Source organism: Amia ocellicauda, chromosome 3 (genome assembly GCF_036373705.1).
Source record: "Amia ocellicauda isolate fAmiCal2 chromosome 3, fAmiCal2.hap1, whole genome shotgun sequence".
In the NCBI taxonomy this organism is placed as follows: Eukaryota; Metazoa; Chordata; class Actinopteri; order Amiiformes; family Amiidae; genus Amia; species Amia ocellicauda.
Genome location: NC_089852.1, coordinates 25,078,354 through 25,090,813, shown reverse-complemented (window position 1 = coordinate 25,090,813; position 12,460 = coordinate 25,078,354). Strand labels below are relative to the sequence as shown.

Sequence of the window (12,460 nt, the reverse complement as noted above, 5' to 3'; positions counted from 1 at the left end):
AACATAAGTAATAGTTATATTTTACATTACTACAAAATATTGTACATTGCCAATAATTACTTGTAGAGTAGTCTATTATAATATATATGTATATATAGTACTCTGCAAAGGTTTTAGGCAGGTGTGAAAAAATGCTGTAAAGTAAGAATGCTTTCAAAAATAGACATTAATAGATTATATTTATTAATTAACTAAATGCAAAGTGAGTGAACAGAAGAAAAATCTACATCAAATCCATATTTGGTGTGACCACCCTTTGCCTTCAAAACAGCATCAATTCTTGGTACACTTGCACACAGTTTTTGAAGGAACTCGGCAGGTAGGTTGGCCCAAACATCTAAACTAACCCAAACTAACCACAGTTCTTCTGTGGATTTAGGCAGCCTCAGTTGCTTCTCTTCATGCAATCCCAGAAAGACTCAATGTTGAGATCAGGGCTCTGTGGGGGCCATTTCATTACTTCCAGGACTCCTTGTTCTTCTTCACGCTGAAGATAGCTCTTAATGACTTTCCCTGTATGTTTGGGGTCGTTGTCATGCTGCAGAATAAATTTGGGGCCAATCAGATGCCTCCCTGATGGTATTGCATGATGGATAAGTATCTGCCTATACTTCTGCCTGACCAAATCCCCAACTCCATTTGCAGAAATGCAGCCCCAAACTTGCAAGGAACTTCCACCATGCTTCACTGTTGGACCAGTGGTCAGTGGGTGGGATATATTAAGCAGCAAGTGAACATTTTGTCCTCAAAGTTGATTTGTTAGAAGCAGGAAAAATGTGCAAGTGTAAGGATCTGAGCGACTTTGACAAGGGCCAAATTGTGATGGCTAGACGACTGGGTCAGAGCATCTCCAAAACTGCAGCTCTTGTGGGGTGTTCCCGGTCTGCAGTGGTCAGTACCTTTCAAAAGTGGTCCAAGGAAGGAAAAGCAGTGATCCAGCGACAGGGTCATGGGCGGCCAAGGCTCACTGATGCACATGGGGAGCGAAGGCTGGCCCGTGTGGTCTGATCCAACAGACGAGCTACTGTACCTCAAATTGCTGAAAAAGTGAATGCTGGTTCTGATAGAAAGGTGTCAGAACAGACAGTGCATCGCAGTTTGTTGTGTATGGGGCTGCGTAGATGCAGACCAGTCAGGGTGCCCATGCTCACCACTGTCCACTGCCGAAAGCACCTACAATGGGCACGTGAGCATCACATCTGAACCACGGAGCAATGGAAGAAGGTGGCCTGGTCTGATGAATCATGTTTTCTTTTACATCATGTGGATGGCCAGGTGCGTGTGCATCGCTTACCTGGAGAACACATGGCACCAGGATGCACTATGGGAAGAAGGCAAGCAAAAGGCAGTGTGATGCTTTGGACAATGTTCTGCTGGGAAACCTTGGGTCCTGTCATTCATGTGGATGTTACTTGACACATACCACCTACCTAAGCATTGTTGCAGACCATGAACACCCTTTCATGGAAACGGTATTCCCTGATGGCATTGGCCTCTTTCAGCAGGATAATGTGCCCTGCCACAAAGCAAAAATGGTTCAGGAATGGTTTGAGAAACACAACAACGAGTTCTATTTTGAACTCAATCCAATCGAGCATCTGTGGGATGTGCTGGACAAACACGTCCGATCCATGGAGGCCCCACCTCGCAACTTACAGGACTTAAAGGATCTGCTGCTAACGTCTTGGTGCCAGATACCACAGCACACCTTCAGAGGTCTAGTGGAGTCCATGCCTTGATCGGTCAGGGCTGTTTTGGAGGCAAAAGGGGGACCGACACAATATTAGCCAGGTGGTCATAATGTTATGGCTGATTGGTGTGTGTATATATATATGTGTATACAGTGTATATATATATATATGTTTTATACATATACTGTATACATATTGCATTTAATGCCAATCAATCAAATGTCACACCTTTAGAGGACGCGTCCAGTGTGACTCGGATTTACTTTTAGCCTTTTTATTTTTACAGTTATACATGCACATTAAGTAATAAATCCTGTCACCAAAACCACTGCACCAATTTGAACACATTTGGCGACTAAATAATCATAATAACAGCTTAATACTACTACTACTAATAAATAAAAATAAAAACATCAATTGACAACTCCTGTACAAGTTCAAGCTGCTCTTTAAACAAATTACACATTTTAACTAGAAACGTTTCCAGATTTGTTCAAAGCCAGCACCCTGTTGAATATATTCCGCACCCCCTGGAATCCTGACAGATTGAGGAAAACACTGTAATATTACTAAAGTGAACAATAATTAAAATCATATTCAAAATCATGATCTTATTTACTCTTGATATTCGGCTTGATAAAACTGCAACGAGAATTGCTCACTTTAAATAGACCATGTATATTTTCAATTGACAGAACGTGCAGGATTTATATTTAAACGATGTGTAAACAATTTGAATAATTGACTCTTGTTTTTAATTATAAAGATTGTCATGAAGCACATTCCCACTCACACAAGCGAGCACTGTTAACAAGCCATGAAGCGCAACTCTCTTAACTGCGCATGCGGGGATGCAAGGGACGCAGATAATTACCGAAGATGCTCTATTTAAATAGATCTCTCCCTTAGATAGAGGATCCTTGCTATTACAGAACTGGACTGCATAGCGGACCGGGTTTTAGACATGGTCGAGACTGAAGTCTCAGAAGCTTCATTTATCCTCCTCATCTAGGTTTGGCTATCCTGTTATTCTCAAGCGACATCGATAACGTGCGGTGAACAAACTTTCTCAGACTTATTCGGAAGTGGGGGGGGTACATAGGCTAATTGTGCATAATTTATATTCCTGTATTTCTAACAATGGTTTCCTTTAGCATGTGTGTGTTAAACATTCATCATTCCCTGGGTGTTCAGCTGGGCTGTGTAGATCCACAGTGGCAAATTGAAAGTTGCAGTAATTAGAACTATTACAATTGTTTTGATGTTCATAACGCCTGTTTGTGTTTAGGCGTATATATAATAATATTATATATATATATATATATATATATATATATATATATACACATTAATTTACGCAGTAAGTAAAGTACGTTTTTTTCAAATGCAAAATGCCCCTCATTGTCTTCCATACTCGAAATAGCAAACGGCGGTTTAAAAGAATCCCAGGAAGAAGGGACATGCACAGACAGCGATGGCAGAGCGAAACGCAGAGCATCTTCCACACTACAGTAGTTTTCCTTATGCTGAAATAGTTTTGACAAGCTGATTATAGATGTTACACATGTCTCTTTAGTTCTCTGAAGATCCATGTTTTGTTTGATTTTTTTTTTTAATTTGGACAGTTAGATCTCTCGTTTCGCACAAACTTTTCCCATTAATTGGAATTTGTAATCGCTATGTTTAGTTTAATTGAATTTGTAATGATTGATGCCTTTTACTTAACTGTGTTTTTGCACTTCGTTTTACACTTATGTTGTAAGTCGACCTGGATAAAGGCGTCTTCCAAGAAATACAAATAATAAATAATAATAATGAATCAAATAGCGTTTTGCTTAAAAAATAATATTATTTTAAATCTATTATTTTTCACATGTTTAATACAGTCTATAGTTAAAAAATATCTATATGGACAGATGTTGAATTCGTTTTGATCTTGCACTCTGCTTGCCCTTTTTCTAGGTTGGACTTGTGGACGAAATAGATTTTATAAATATAGTTTAATATGTTTGTCCTTGCCCTTTTGGCAGGCTTATTTATTTGATATGAATCTGCTTAAATTGCCTGTGGATATATTTTTATCATACTCAGCTCAGGTATGCATTCAGTCCGCAAACAAAACATTTTAGTTGTGAAACGTTTCATCAAATAGAATAAAACAGAGAGGATGGCATGTTTGATCCGTGTGCTATTGTTTTTCAACAATTGTAATGCCCTAACCTCTTAGGGCCGGATGAAATCAAAACCCGCTAATAGAAAACTACAAAATCTGTACATAGTAGCAGTTACATTTATGATTAGAAGAAAGTGGCATCTTACTAAAAATGCAGCCGCAACTGAGTAGTTGTATTGTACTCAGTTGAATTAACTTGTTATAAGATATTGTGAACTGAACATATTTTGCTGTTCATTTATATTTACTGCGAATCGTTTTTAGTGTCTGGTCTTAGTCTGCCTGCGCTAAATAAATGATTTGTATTAATTACAAGTAATTATTTAGTATGTCTGTCTACGTTTTTACCATACCACTAAAGGCCACTCCTTGCACTTCACACATTTGCCCTTTGAATTACTCTATATTGACATTTGAACACGCCATGTGCGTGTGATAATAGTTCTAGCAACCCGCTGCCATTCAGTAGCACATTCGTGGTTTGTTCATGTTGGTGTTCTGCGCGGTTTTCGGTTTAGCAAAGTGCCGTGGCATTAAAAGCCATTAAAAGAGTGCGAATTATACAGAATGTGACAGCGCTGGGGGGTGACGGCCAAAAATGGTCAGGGGGGGGTGGTAACCGTGAGAGGGGGACCGCATTTTACGTTACGATATATTAATTTTTCTACCCCCCCACCATTCTATCTTTGCCTCTTTCGGGGGGGTCCAAGTCTTAATTGTGGGGGTTCAACCTAATCAAGAGCAAAATGTTGTGATCCGTTATGAATCAATACGGCGGCTGTATATAAATGTAATGCTAGCTAGACAGTTGTAGAAATTGTTAAATTATGTATCAAGGGAATTATAATACATAGATAGATAATATAAAATTATTATATAATCATACATTAAATATATGATTAGGAAGTTCAGCCACAAAACGTTTCGGCACCTATCATTTCATTCATTACTGAAGTAGTATCCTATAAAACTAGGAAGTGATATTAATTTCAAAATTATTATTTTAATTAAATACAGAGACAGATGCCCAGACTGCGAAGGTGCTTTTTCGGTCGCTGAAGTGAGTCCCATTGAGCGCTTTTATCTTCACCGACACCCTCGCTCACTCCAGTGCACACTCTGTGACGTCAGCACGACGTCGCGCAAAGTGTACACCCGTCGAAGGGTGTAGGAGCGAGTGTGCGATGTGGGACGCAGCCGCAGTGTGCAGAGCAGCGCATCTTCGCAGGGGATACTGCGCTCAGCGCAAATATAGTGTAGTGAACTGTGGAGATGCACAGGTCTCTGTCACACAGCGCTCGTTGATTGCTGCTCCTGCGCACTGCGACCTGTGCATCTCCACAGGTCACTGCATGTGCCAGCGCACCCTCACCAGGAGGCGTGAATTGCCTCAAGGGCATGATCGTATGGATTTCATGGTACATATGGCAAAGTATAACAGAAATATATGTCAAAGTTTGTCAGCTCATCAATAAAAGAACATGCATGTTTTAGTGGTGTACATTATAACATTTTCCATGTGTTCCATGCATTTGTAAGTGCACATCTGGCAAGGAAATACATAATACATGTGTAAATATGAAGAAAAAGAAATAGTTGTCATGAATTTGGTCAATATGTGAGTATTTAAGACTTAAGTATCTGTGTTGCTTTTAACTGTAACACTTTATGACCTCGTATTTACTTAATTTTGTCAGGATTGTGTTCTCAGAAGTCACCAGATATGGCCATTTAAAGGCTTTATCCCCCCTGACTCATTCTCCGCCCACCGTTGCTTTATTTTTTGTTTCTCAAAGGTGGCAACCCTAGTCACACTTCGCGTTTTAATAACTCATGGCTGATACATGTCCGTGGCTGAGGATCCGGGCAATCGTGTATAGGTGTGAGTGGGAGTGGGGAGGGTTTACAGCATGTGTAGTGTAAGGGGTAGTGGGGTTGTATGTTGCAAGGGGCGGATTGTTTGTAACTTTCTGGCATCTGACTGTGTCCAGTACTACATTTGCAGAGCTCCACCTACCCCCTACCCACCACCACACACACACACACACACACACACACCACCTCTCAGACCATTCAAACGGACTCTCCCCAATAAGGCAGTGTGGCTTTTACATTAAAAAAAAAACAAAAAAAAAACATGAACGCCGTAGTGAAACACCTTTTGATTTTTTTGGTGCTTGCTTCAGTGCTGGTTAATATTGTTTTCATCGCTTTGCACTCGGTCCGCATTCCCACATGCGCCTCGGAATCGGAGGATGCATTGGAGGGCAAGAAGCATGACGACCGTGGGCAGGTTTTTGCTGACCTGACCGCTGAGGAATACCAACAAGTCCGCGATTACATGTGGAGGCAGGCTGACCTGGACATTTCCCACTCTGGCACCGCGTATCCCAGTGAGAATTTCATTTTCCTAATTGACCTGCACTTGCCGCCAAAGCAGGACGTGCTGCGCCACTTGGACAAGGATGCGGCGAAGCCAGAGAGAAAAGCCAAGGTGGTGGTCTTCTTTGGCGCAGAGGGAATCATCAAGGAGTATTTGGTGGGACCCCTGCCGCATCCAGTCCGCCACCAGGATGTCACTCGGCTAAAGTACAAGTCCGATGTGCCCATAACCGCCCGCCCGGTGACAATTGGAGAATATATCCAACTTTTTAAATTCATTTCCCAGCAGGTGTTTGTAAAGCTGAGCACGATACTACAGGAGAGCTTCGGCTACACGGAGAAGAGTACCCTGAATATGTATGAGGGCATGCCCAGGGGGATCCGCTCGGGAGACAGGGAGACATGGGTTTCATTTTTTCGTGACAAGAGTGGCTTCTACGTTCACCCAGTTGGCTTTGAAGTTCTGATCGATCACAAAAGTACAAAGTGTTCCGATTGGAAGATCCTAAAAGTGCTTTACAACGGGCAATACTTCGAAAGCATACAGGATCTGAAAGACAAATACCAGAAAGGTGAAATTAAAAAAATCGTTTTCAAAGAAAGCGAGAACTATGCGACCCTCAAGCCGCGGAAGAAGCCAGCAGGCATGGCCCCGTTACAGTATCAAGTGCAAGGCCAGCGTTACAGCGTCAGGGACAACCAGGTGCTCTATCTGGACTGGAGCTTCGCCTTCGGCCTCAGCTCCCTCACCGGCATGCGGGTCTTTGACATCCGCTTCAGAGGTGAGCGAATCGCCTACGAACTCAGTGTGCAAGAGGCCATGTCCGTCTACGGCTCCAACACGCCGGGGATGATGCTCACCAAGTTCCTGGACACCAGCATCGGGATCGGACGGTTCGCGCACGAACTGGTGCGCGGCGTGGACTGCCCTTACACGGCCACCTTTGTGGACACTTACCGCTACATCGACACCAACGTCACCCAGAGGTTTCGGAACTCCATCTGCATCTTCGAGCACAACACCGGCCGACCCCTCAGGAGGCACTTCTCCGACTTCTTCTCCAACAGCTACGGGGGACTGGTCAACAGCGTGCTGGTTTTCAGGACCATCACGGCCATAGGGAACTACGACTACATGTGGGACTTCGTGTTTTATCAGAGTGGGTCTGTGGAAGCCAAAGTTCACGCCACAGGGTATATATCCTCCTCTTACAAGATTGACGGCAGTCTGCAGTTCGGGCACCAGGTGGCAGAAAATACCCTTGGCAACATCCACACTCACTTCATCAACTTCAAAGTAGACCTGGATGTTTTAGGTAAGCACATTTCTGCGTACTTTGTTTTCTATGATTTTCCAGTTTATAGCATCAATGAGTATTATTAATAATGATCATCATTATTATAGCCTACATAGAACGCTAAGTATTTTTCTAACACGTTTGAGAATGCCTTAAGTTCAGCTAGGCTATCGGTATAGAGCAGTTCACACATAATACAAAATATGTTATGATTATATGATCATTTATGTTGTCTAAATCCAAACAAATTGACTATATGTATAGGGAGACTTTTTAGACCGAGCCTTTAGACATTAGAGCGTTCAGGACTTGAACAATTAAGATGAGCATACATCACATAAAGGCATTAAGCCTTGTGACACAATCCTATGTGTAATAAGAGAAATAAGAAAACAAAAAATATATTATTATATATATATATACGTTGTGAACTACTAATACAAATAACTATAACCTCTTATATAATTTACTTAATATATTTACTTAATTTTAATTAATTTAATTAATTTAATTTCCCAGCCAGGAGGGGACAATGAGGAGATAAACCAGCCTTTTGTAGGAGGATGACAGCAAAGTTAGCACATCACAGAACAGCGAGTAGGAGGCAGGGGATATGAGCGGTGCATAGTATTTATAAACAACATTATTTTATTAATAGTGGGAGTGTGATATTTCCCAGATGCATTTGAGCACTGGAAAAAAGATACTGAGAGCTAATGGTCTTCTTAAGTGGTTAAGGTCTAACATACAGTCAAACCACTGTTATTTCAGATTCTGCTAATTACCACAAAGTATTGCAAAGTGAGTGCTACCACAAAGTAACCACAAAATACCATAAACTAACTACAGAGTACCACAAAGTTAACATAACATGCCACAAACTACTACAACATATCACAAACGGGATTTAGTTTGTGCTATTTAAATCATTGGACTGGTTATTTCCTGAAGATTTAGTCAGCTATTGAAGTCAGTGTTTTAATTTTCAAAGTTTTAAAGTCAGAACTGTTAGAGAACAGGCAGGTAAGTGCAGGTAGTTGCAATCACATGTATGAATTCAACTGGGAACCCTGAAATGATAATTCTGCTAAACAGGAAGTCAACAATGCATGTATGGAGTTATATTTTAAAAGATTTTGGGACTATAGCTCTAAAAGGTATGAATAAACCCAAAGACTTAGTGTGGTTACAATTTGCCAATTTGCCAATTTGAGTATTACACTGTTCCTTTTTGTTTGGGTAAAAGGCACCCGTAATATGTTCCTGACAAAAGACATGGAGTTTCACAAAGTTAGCCTCCCATGGAAACCTGAGGTGGAGGTGCAGATCCCCAGACTAGTGGAGAAGCAGCTGAAGACTGAAGGGGAAGCAGCCCTGCGCTACAACACCAAGATACCGCGATACCTTCACATCGCCAGCAACCAGACTAACAAGTGGGGTCACCAGCGCTCCTACAGGATGCAGGTGATCAGCTTCACAGGAGACCACCTGCCCGAGTCCGTGCCTGAAGAGAGATCCATGTCCTGGGCCCGGTGAGCACAGCACTAATTCTCTCCACTGCATGGCAATAGCAGCTCTTTCATGAAGGTTCCTTTATTTGCAAAGGCTCCTTTCTCAGTAGAGAGAGGACTGAAAACTACATTTCCAATATAGCCAGATTGCAGGGCTATTTGGTCCAGTGTGAAATTTCTAAGCTCTGTGTAGACAACAGTAAATATTCCATACCAATGTTGGTGTAATGGGGCTCATCATGTACATGAGCTCCTTACAGGTAATGTAACCCATCTGTAAATCAGCACAGTGATAAACCTCCCAGGTCGGGAGGCGTGGTGGCTGTATCACTGTACTGTGGAGCTGCTGCAGAGCAGAGCCCGAATCCTGAGTGGAGAGCTCCAAACCGCACCAGCTACATTGCCATAACAAGAAAACATAAAATATTTGAATTTGAATGTCTGTAGCTGTTTATTAGTGTCAGAGTGCCACCTATTGACTAGCATTTCCACTACTCCACTACTGATATTCCCTCCTGTTTCTCTCTGCTGCCTTTCTGGGGAGTAGGTACAAAGTGGCAATCACCAAGTACAAGGAAGAGGAGCTGACGAGCAGCAACCTGTACAGTCAAAATGAGATGTGGTCCCCCAAGGTCGACTTCAGTGAATTTATCAAGGACAATGAAAGCATTGAAAATGAGGTTTGTGGATATGGTGCTTTTTCAAGTCTGATCCTCTAAAAGCAAGAACACAATTAGCTCAGCAGCATGGAGCCTGTTGGCTAGAACCAGTGTGGCAGAGTCAGGTTGGCAGAGCACTGAGGGGCACCGACAGGGGACCCTTACCTTGCAGTGCAACAGTCATGACACTGACTAGAGCCAACACCGATAAGACAGTAGAGTCTCAGTGAGCAGAAGCTGTTAGTTCCAAAAATAATGTTACTTGACCAAATATATGGACTGATTTATTGATACATATATATATATATATATATATATATATATATATATATATATATATATATATATATGTGTGTGTGTATATATATACTTAAGAAAATTGAAGTTGTCCTAGTAATGCAGTGATTTTTCTTCTGCCTTCAGGACCTGGTTGCCTGGATAACCACTGGGTTCCTCCACATACCTCACGCAGAAGACATCCCCAACACTGTCACCGTGGGAAACGGGGGCGGAGTCATCCTGCGACCACACAACTACTTCAACGAAGATCCCTCAGTCCACTCCCCCGATGCCATGTACCTTCATCCAGATGTCTCTCCGAACAGCTGTGAGAACAACAGGGTAGCCTGTCTGGAGAAGGAGGTCTGCACACCCAGCCTGCCCAAGTTCACTTACAATGGCTTTGAGGGGGTCATGAAGTTTGAAGACTGAAACTCTGAGTTTAAAGCTTGTATAGCCCTCTTCATAGCATTCAGGTCTTAATGATCAGTGACGGTCTGCTGTCTGCATTGAGGTAGTCACACAGACACTGAAAGACACACACATCTCCATATGTGTCTTTTTCTCATATTGTTGGTTTTGTTAAGTTGATCTGTATGTAGTTATGGGCAATACTGCTCCTCTTGCACTTCCATAAATAATATGATCAATATTGATGATAGTCCTTGACCACCATATACTTTAGTCACACAATTTTTACTCCACTCAAAGGTTTTCAGTAGGCAGCATAAATACTCATAAGGTCAAATTTTAAAACATGTTGTCAGGAACAGGATTCATGGAAACACCAGCTCAAAACTTCCACAGCGAGGTGAGCTTGCAGATCATCACGAGCACATGTGCAGTGCAATTGATGGCACAAGCTCACTAACTTGCTTAGTAGGAGCGATTCCAACAACAAGCCTGTATCAATAATTTTAAATATACAGTAACACTTTGACCCTTGATGAGTGAAGCTGTGTGCCTATGAACTCATAGAGTCATATCATACAGAGATCACTAGATAGAGATTTACATAGCTAGATAGAGAGATATATACAGGGAGTGACTACCTTGAGGTTTCTGCAACTTAATAAAAAAAAAAAATAGCTGGCAAGACAAATTCAGAATCTTCAGACAACATTGGTTTTCCCCCAAATTAATGACACACACCTCTACGTTTGTTGACCTCCTTTAGAATGCGTGATATTATAATATAAGCATTAGCTATTCCTTGAATCATTATAATATATTGTATAATGCTTTGTGATTTGTTTGAAACTTGCTGTGTACTATTGTAAGAAATAAACACAACTAGAAGAAAATGAAGAAATGTGTGATATGAACCACCACCAAAAAAAACATATATAGTTTCAATAAAGACTTATTTTTCATCGCAGGTTGGGAGATGATATGAAGAAAGTTGGTCTTTTGTTATCTTTATGAAAGATTAAATAATGTAAAACAGTGAATTCCTCCGTCTATATTCAGTGTCAGAGGATGACTTCAGAGACAGAAATGCAACACCTTGTTTAGATGTTATGTACGACGCATGCCTCCCTCTCTTACTTTTCTTCTAGTATGATGCTTAGTTCACTACAGTACACTTGAGGTCTTTGTATTAGGATTTCGTTTTGGCATTCAAATTGGCAGCTGACACAGTGATAAGACACTTATTGTAAGAATTAAATCGTGGTGAGAATCTTCACTGTGAAATGCGATACTGACAAATTGAAAATCTGGACACAGTTTTAAACCAATAAGATCTCTAGCCCATTAACACTAACTATAGGCAGAACCCCAGCACTAGCCAAGACCAACATCTCTAAGCATAGACAGGCAAACTTAACCTTAAAGTAATCTAACCCCAACCAAAACATGACGTAATTGTAACCCATAAACGTCATTGTACCGCACCATACAAAGCAGGATGTGTCTTAATTACTTAATTGACGTACTTAATTGACGTCTTTGTATTATCATGGACTGACACACAGTGGTGGATTTGAAATACTATACGCTCCAATTCAAACCTGAAACATTACAATCAGTTTTGTACACGTGAAATCAATGTATTCTTTCCTCAAATGCATCCCTAAAGAACTCCGAGCATCATTCAAGCTTTTTATTTTTAATGATATAATCACGCCATAAGTTGTCTTAAAAATAGTTTCCAGCGTTAAATCTACATAAACAAACAGATGAAAGCTCTGCTATTTTTGAAGTACACATCTCATGCTCAAACTTACCATGTGAGTCGTGTCATTACGGATAGCCTCTCCGACCTCTTATCTCCAGACCAAGTGCTGTTAAAACGCTTACCTCAGCGAGGATGATTACTGTGTTTGCGTTTCTTTGTGTTTGAATCCGTGCGAAGTGGACACGCTGTTGCTGTCACATCATCCAGGGTCCCAGTCCGCCCAGCTGCTGCCCAGTCTTCCCGATCTGTTCCCCAGTCAGACCGGGGACGGAGAAGAAAACTTACAAA

General features: G+C 41.3%; 1 protein-coding gene across 1 annotated transcript; it reads left to right on the top strand.

Annotated features, from left to right (window-relative positions):
- The first annotated feature begins 5,867 nt into the window (after positions 1–5,867).
- aoc2 (amine oxidase copper containing 2) lies at positions 5,868–11,371 on the top strand. The gene is made up of 4 exons (XM_066698654.1): positions 5,868–7,562; positions 8,791–9,076; positions 9,603–9,735; positions 10,138–11,371. Exons 1-4 carry the CDS (start codon positions 6,002–6,004, stop codon positions 10,423–10,425), a joined length of 2,268 nt encoding a protein of 755 aa, XP_066554751.1. The 5' UTR covers positions 5,868–6,001; the 3' UTR covers positions 10,426–11,371.
- Positions 11,372–12,460: the final 1,089 nt, after the last annotated feature.

Bases quoted from the DNA above. Each gene is read 5' to 3' on its own strand.
- aoc2 (XM_066698654.1), top strand. From the start codon at position 6,002: ATGAACGCCGTAGTGAAACACCTTTTGATTTTTTTGGTGCTTGCTTCA. The intron at 7,563-8,790 runs GTAAGCACATTT...TTTGGGTAAAAG, and splicing joins AGTAGACCTGGATGTTTTAG to GCACCCGTAATATGTTCCTG. The intron at 9,077-9,602 runs GTGAGCACAGCA...TCTGGGGAGTAG, and splicing joins AGATCCATGTCCTGGGCCCG to GTACAAAGTGGCAATCACCA.